General features: G+C 39.8%; 2 protein-coding genes across 2 annotated transcripts in view; both read right to left on the minus strand.

The window, feature by feature from the left end:
* LOC133663048 (protein YIF1B-like) overlaps positions 1 to 2,415 on the minus strand; it is an 11,353-nt gene extending 8,938 nt beyond the window's left edge. Inside the window, exons 1-2 of the mRNA XM_062067230.1 lie at positions 2,257 to 2,415; positions 1,984 to 2,083 (exon numbers count right to left, since the gene is read on the minus strand). Coding sequence (XP_061923214.1) covers positions 1,984 to 2,083; positions 2,257 to 2,293 — 137 coding nt within the window. The 5' untranslated portion in view covers positions 2,294 to 2,415. The remainder of the gene's footprint in view (positions 1 to 1,983; positions 2,084 to 2,256) is intronic.
* Positions 2,416 to 3,971: 1,556 nt separating this feature from the next.
* Positions 3,972 to 4,951, minus strand: LOC133663050 (dynein axonemal light chain 4-like). The gene has a single exon (XM_062067232.1). It carries the CDS (start codon positions 4,521 to 4,523, stop codon positions 4,203 to 4,205), a length of 321 nt encoding a protein of 106 aa, XP_061923216.1. The 5' UTR covers positions 4,524 to 4,951; the 3' UTR covers positions 3,972 to 4,202.
* Positions 4,952 to 7,748: the final 2,797 nt, after the last annotated feature.

A 7,748-nucleotide genomic window follows, 5' to 3' on the forward strand; every position in this document is an offset into this window, starting at 1 on the left:
GGGGGTCATAAACGCGGCCCAGAAGATCACTGCATGTCTTCTTACATCTCTAGAGGACCTGCATAAGAGACACTGTAACAGGAGAGCAAACAGCATCCTCAAGGACTCATCCCACCCAGGTCACTACTGGCTTGAACTCTTGCCCTCAGGGAGGCGCTATAAGACAATCAAAGCAAGGACAAATACACGGAAAAACAGTTCCTATCCTAGAGCTGTTATTGCCCTAAACTCTGCACTTACCTGAACACTCACCACTTCATTACTTGCTTACCTCTGATAAAGATCTACTGTGCAATATGTTTTTTTAACATTTTATTATGTTTTTAAATTTTAAATTGTTTTATTATTGTTGTTGTCTTAAAGGCCTACTGAAAGCCACTACTACCGACCACGCAGTCTGATAGTTTATATATCAATGATGAAATCTTAACATTGAAACACATGCCAATACGGCCGGGTTAACTTATAAAGTACAATTTTAAAATTCCCGCCACACTTCCGGTTGAAAAACTCCTTTGGATATGATTTATGCGCGTGACGTCACAAAATCCACGGAAGTGGTTGTACCCCATCGACCCGATACAAAAACCTCTTGTTTTCTTCGACAAAATTCTACAGTATTCTGGACATCTGTGTTGGTGAATCTTTGGCAATTTGTTTAATGAACTATGGAGGCTGCAAAGAAGAACGTTGTAGGTGGGATCGATCGGTGTATTAGCGGCTAAGTACAATACTTACAGCAACACAACAAGGACTACTTACTACGCCTAGCCGATGCTTGCCGCCAAACCCACGGATGAAGTCCTTCGTCGCGCCGTCGATTGCTGGAACGCAGGTGAGCACGGCTGTTGATGAGCAGATGAGGGCTGGCTGGCGTAGGTGGAGCGCTAATGTTTTTATCATAGTTCTGTGAGGTCCGGTTGCTAAGTTGCTAAATTAGCCTTAGCGTCGTTAGCAACAGCATTGTTAAGCCTTACCAGGCTGAGAATTTTTAACCGTGTAGTTACATGTACATGGTTTAATAGTATTGTTGATCTTCTGTCTATCCTTCCAGCCAGGGGTTTATTTCTTTTGTTTCTATCTTCATTTGAGAACGATGCTATCACGTTAGCTCAGTAGCTAAGTGTGTCACCGATGTATTGTCGTGGAGATAAGTCACTTTAAATGTCCATTTCGCGTGCTCGACTCTCATTTTCAAGAGGATATAGTATCCGAGGTGGTTTAAAATACAAATCCGTGATTCACAATAGAAAAAGGAGAGAGTGTGGAATCCAATGAGCCAGCTTGTACCTAAGTTATGGTCAGAGCAAAAAAAGATACGTCCATCACTGCCTCTCTAGTCATTCACTGTAACGTTCCTCATCTACGAATCTTTCATCCTCGCTCAAATTAATGGGGTAATTGTCGCTTTGTCGCTCCGAATCTCTCTCGCTCCATTGTAAACAACGGGGAATTGTGAGGAATACTAGCTCCTGTGACGTCACGCTACTTCTGGTACAGGCAAGGCTTTTTTTTATCAGCGAGCAAAAGTTGCAAACTTTATCGTTGATTATCTCTACTAAATCCTTTCAGCAAAAATATGGCAATATCGCGAAATGATCAAGTATGACACATAGAATGGATCTGCTATTCCCGTTTAAATAAAAAAAAATCATTTCAGTAGGCCTTTAAGACTATTTTATGTAGGTTTGTTTTAAAAGCACTGAGCTGGATTGCTGTCCAATTTTGTTGTTTCCATACAATGACAATACAGGTATTCTGATTCTGAATATCGGCTCCAAATATCGGTTATCGGCCTCCTTGACTACTAATAATCGGTATAAGTATCGGCCCTGATATGCGAGATTATTATTTTCAATAGTATTCAGCACAATGTGGACTTTTGCATGTTGGTATGAAAACTTTTTGACAACCTTTAGTTTCGGCTCACAGCTAAAAGGGGGCGTGGCTAATCCAGTGACGTCAATGATGTGTGGACCTCACCTGTATGGTGTCTGAGAGCCAGGTAATCCACTCGTGTCCTCAAACAGCTGACTGCCATCGAAGCCCTCCGTGGAACTGTTCCGTAGCCGCACATTAGGCTCTAGGTGAAGACAAGCGATAAGGTTAGTGTCGGTTTGTTTTTGTTTCACGTCAATGCTAACGTGCTAGCGTCGCCATTCAATCCGGTGCGAGTACAACAGCGCACACAGCTAGCAAAGCTACGACGCCGCGTCGCCATTAAAACGATCTATAAAAATGACGTACGTGACTTACGTTGTCTGAAACCTTTTTGGGATGCCGTGTTGTCCATTTGGTGGGTTATTGTCCGCTCGCTGTGCCGCAGGTGAAACGTTAGCAAAGAAGCGGCTACTAGTTGTGAGTCGTTCAGAAACGATCCGGTGCTTTGAGGCGGCTCTCAGCCGGGAGGGGTCGTCTCCCCCCTTATAGTGTCAGTTTATTCATTTTTATTCGCACAGTATTTCATTGTGCCATGTCTCGTTGTTTCGCTATAAATATTTACGAATAACACATCATCATAATAAACCTATTTTAATTGAGATGGGTCTGTTTTTATAGCAATGTGTTCCATATTGTTTATAAATAAAATAATATAGGTATTTGATATATTCATACATGTAAATTACGTATTTGTTTCACATGTAATTTAGTAAGAAATCAATTCAAGCTATACATTTTTAATAGTATCATATGGAAGGCGGAAGGAACGGCTTTTTTTGTGAGTTGAGCCACAAAAAATAGATTCGTTAAAAGAGCCGAAATTCCCATCGAGGATGTTCTTCGTCTTTAAAAAATCTCGCAGGCTTCATGAATGCTGCCCCCCGGCGGATATGTTTGGTAGTAATTATAATTCGTTGGTATTTTATTACAATGCAGTTTTTGTTCGGAAGACAATCTTTTATTTTATATTGCAGTTAAGATAGGAAATATGCATTTTGATGAGTGAATTATGTTTGTTTTATGTTTAATTTCATCTTATTTGTAAATTTGAAGTGTTGAAAAATATGCTTTTTTAAATTTTCCATTTTTTTTTTGTTGAGGTAATGCAGTACCAAAAAAAATCACGGCTCATTTATTTGAATTTTAGTAATAATAATAATAATAATAATAATAATGGAGTAGATTTATATAGCGCTTTTCTAGACACTCAAAGCGCTTCACAGAGAAGTGAGAACCCATCATTCATTCACACCTGGTGAAATTTCAATAGACACAATCTTGTGTTAATACAAAATTTATGATGCATTTTAATGTGCAGTATTTATAGATCATCCATCCATCCATCCATCCATTTTATACCGCTTGTCCCTTATTGTTTATTTTTTTAAATGCAAGTGCAACTACCAAATCTTGTATTTTTATTTAGGGATCTTTGAATACCCCGCGACCCCAAAAGGGACAAGCGGTAGAAAATGGATGGATGAATGGATGAATACCCAGCGACCCCAAAAGGGACAAGCGGTAGAAAATGGATGGATGGATGAATTTAACTTTAACTTTACTTGAATACCACAAGCATAGTATAACATAATTTAATATATTATAACATCATATATAATATAACAAGTATATTGAGTCAGATAAGCTATTTGTTGTGAAACTTTTAGAAAATTGTGCAAATTGTCAATAAAAAAAATTCATTTCATTGCTCGATTTACTATGCTGCCCGATCCGTTTACGCATGCGCTACATTTGCTTACATTTACTTCCTTCAGTGCTGCGGTTTTTCTTTATTTTTTTGATGAGTGGAAAACTCTAGTCCTCGAATATTTGATGTTATAAATACTTTTTCGAACCATTTTTTTTTTACTAAACTACTACGTATATTTTAGAAAATTGTTTTTTTTAAAAAAAACGGGAGTAGGAACGACGTTTGGCGCATGCGCCAACGAATCTGGCAGCTCAGTAAACCGGCGAGTGACAAACTCTACTTTTTTATAATGTAGTTTATTTAGGGTACAAGTTTGTGCGTTTTATTATTGTACCATTTTTGTGTACATATCCGATAATATTAAAATAAATACAGGTGGCGTATTTACGGCCGTTTCCGGTTTCCCACACGCCAGCCCGGCAGGCGGCGCTAGTGTGCGCAGATACTGCCAGCGAAGAAGAAAGTCATTGTAAACAAGGAAGTGACGTCATTTGTTGGCATGTTTTATTTTGAACAGTGTTCAGATTATTTGATTTAAAAAATGATGACGTCAGCAGAACTTCCACAAGCAAACCGCCAAGTTCCCCCCAAAGAACATGTAGAGGAGATTCTTCGTTTCATGAGTGACGCCAAAGCCGAAGCTTTCGCCGATGACGACGTGCCAGGCGGCGCCGAACTTCTGGTCCATGGCCTCTTTCACCATCTTGGCCGCGTGCTCGTTGTTGTTGGCGAACTTTTCGAAGGCCGCCATGCAGAAGGCGATGGCCTCCGTCTTCATGGGCTTGGGCATGTCCGTGTGTCGGACGATGGGGAAGGTGTGCGTCCGCCTCTTGCGGTTCTCCTCCGGGTCTTCCTCGCCGTCATCCGCCATCCCGCCCGCCCTCGGAGGACTCAAGTTGGTTCAAGAGTAAGGCAAAGTATAAATCTCGTCACTTTTTAATCCAAGGAGGGAAAAAATTTTTAAACGCCTCTTTGAAGCTCCTATGACACGTCTTTGCTTTTGTAACCTTATTTTGATGAACTTGCCTCTTTGTGATGTTATAAGCTGCGGTATATGCATCGAGCTCTTATTTTGAAGGCGCTAAGAGCGGAAGTGGTTTTGAAAACAAACGAAATAAAGTGGTCCTCGTGTAAAACCGGAGCCTTCGTGTTTTGTTATTTTGTAGTTGTATACAGTATAGGCGACATATATAAACCCCTCGGTTACGTTGGCGGCAGCGGTGAGAAAGACGTCTAATTACCGTAAAGTTCGGAGTCAGCTAGCAACGGCGGGGCTTCGTCTTGTCAGAAAACACGCCTTCAAAATAAGAGCTCAAAGCATATACTGTGTAACAGCTTATAACGGGAACTTAACATCACAAAGAGGCAAGTTGTCGTGCTTTCGGTACGAATTTCAGACGTTAATTTTAAGATGAAATTGCAAACAAAAAAAAAACAGACCAAAACGGATGTTTTTTTTCCCATTTGCAGATGCCAGAGGTTTTATTTTCTAAATATTTTTTAGCGCCACTGCTCAAATCCTCTTTGAAGCCCCTATGACACATCTTTGCTTTTGTAACCTATTTTTATGGACTTGCCTCTTTGTGATGTTAAGTTCCTGTTATAAGCTCTTATAGGGTATATGCCTCAAGCTCTTATTTTGAAGGCGCCAAGAGCGGAAGTGGTGACAAGTTGTTTTGAAAACAAACGAAATAAAGTGGTCCTCGTGTAAAACCGGAGCCTTCATGTTTGTTATTTTGTAGTTGTATACAGTATAGGCGACAATATATAAACCCTCGGTTACATTGGTGGCAGCGGTGAGAAAGACGTCTAATTACCGTAAAGTTTGGAGAGTTAGCTAGCTTCATCTCAGTTAGCCGCAGCTAGCGACAGCGGAGCTTAGTCTTCCCAGAAAACACGCCTTCAAAATAAGAGCTCAAGGCATATACTGTGTAACAACTTATAACAGGAACTTAACATCACAAAGAGGCAAGTTGTCGTGCTTTCGGTACGAATTTCAGACGATTATTTTAAGATGAAATTGCAAACAAAAAAAACGACCAAAACGGATGTTGTTGTTTTTTCGATTCGCACATGCCATAGGTTTTATTTTCAAAATCAATATTTTTAAAAACGCCACTGCTCAAATCCTCTTTGAAGCCCCTATGACACGTCTTTGCTTTTGTAACCTATTTCTATGGACTTGCCTCTTTGTGATGTTAAGTTCCTGTTATAAGCTCTTATTTTGAAGGCGCTAAGAGCGGAAGTGATGACACGTTGGTTTGAAAACAAACAAATTAAAGTGGTCCTCGTGTTTTGTTATTTTGTAGTTGTATACAGTATAGGCGACAATATATAAACCCTCGGTTACGTTGGTGGCAGCGGTGAGAAAGACGTCTAATTACCGTAAAGTTCGGAGTCAGCTAGCAATGGCGGGGCTTCGTCTTGTCAGAAAACACGCCTTCAAAATAAGAGCTCAAGGCATATACTGTGTAACAGCTTATAACGGGAACTTAACATCACAAAGAGGCAAGTTATCGTGCTTTCGGTACGAATGGTACGAATGTCAGACGTTTATTTTAAAGATGAAATTGCAAACAAACAAACGGATGTTTTTTCCCCCATTTGCAGATGCCAAATGTTTTATTTTCTAAATCAATATTTTTTTAAACGCCACTGCTCAAATCCTCTTTGAAGCCCCTATGACACGTCTTTGCTTTTGTAACCTATCTTGCCTCAGCCTCTTTGTGATGTTAAGTTCCTGTTATAAGCTGTTATATGGTATATGCCTCGAGCTCTTATTTTGAAGGCGCTTAGAGCGGAAGTGGTTTTGAAAACAAACGAAATAAAGTGGTCCTCGTGTAAAACCGGAGCCTTCGTGTTTGTTATTTTGTAGTTGTATACAGTATAGGCGACATAACATTATAAACCCTCGGTTATGTTGGTGGCAGCGGTGGGATCAAGGCCCCGCAAAAGAAAGATGTCTAATTACTGTAAAGTTCGGAGAGTCAGCTAGCTTCATCAGAAAACACGCCTTCAAAATAAGAGCTTGAGGCATATACCGTATAAGAGCTTATAACAGGAACTTCACATCACAAAGAGGCAAGTCCATAAAAATAGGTTACACTTTGTTTTTGTCGTGCTTTTGGTACGAATTTCGGACGTTAATTTTAAGATGCAATTGCAAACAAACAAACAAAAAAAAACAGACCAAAACACATGTTTTTTTTTTTCCATTTGCAGACGCCAGAGGTTTTATTTTCAAAATCAATATTTATTTAAACGCCACTGCTCAAATCCTCTTTGAAGCCCCTATGACACGTCTTTGCTTTTATAACCTATTTTTATGGACGTGCCTCTTTGTGATGTTAAGTTCCTGTTATAAGCTGTTATACGGTATATGGCTCGAGCTCTTATTTTGAAGGCGCCAAGAGCGGAAGTGGTGACAAGTTGTTTTGAAAACAAACGAAATAAAGCGGTCCTCGTGTAAAACCGGAGCCTTCATGTTTGTTATTGTGTAGTTGTATACAGTATAGGCGACAATATATAAACCCTCGGTTACATTGGTGGCAGCGGTGAGAAAGACGTCTAATTACCGTAAAGTTTGGAGAGTTAGCTAGCTTCATCTCAGTTAGCCGCAGCTAGCGACAGCGGAGCTTAGTCTTCCCAGAAAACACGCCTTCAAAATAAGAGCTCAAGGCATATACTGTGTAACAACTTATAACAGGAACTTAACATCACAAAGAGGCAAGTTGTCGTGCTTTCGGTACGAATTTCAGACGATTATTTTAAGATGAAATTGCAAACAAAAAAAACGACCAAAACGGATGTTGTTGTTTTTTCGATTCGCACATGCCTTAGGTTTTATTTTCAAAATCAATATTTTTAAAAACGCCACTGCTCAAATCCTCTTTGAAGCCCCTATGACACGTCTTTGCTTTTGTAACCTATTTCTATGGACTTGCCTCTTTGTGATGTTAAGTTCCTGTTATAAGCTCTTATTTTGAAGGCGCTAAGAGCGGAAGTGATGACACGTTGGTTTGAAAACAAACAAATTAAAGTGGTCCTCGTGTAAAACCGGAGCCTTCGTGTTTTGTTATTTTGTAGTTGTATACAG

This window comes from Entelurus aequoreus, linkage group LG13 (assembly GCF_033978785.1).
Source record: "Entelurus aequoreus isolate RoL-2023_Sb linkage group LG13, RoL_Eaeq_v1.1, whole genome shotgun sequence".
NCBI lineage: Eukaryota > Metazoa > Chordata > Actinopteri > Syngnathiformes > Syngnathidae > Entelurus > Entelurus aequoreus.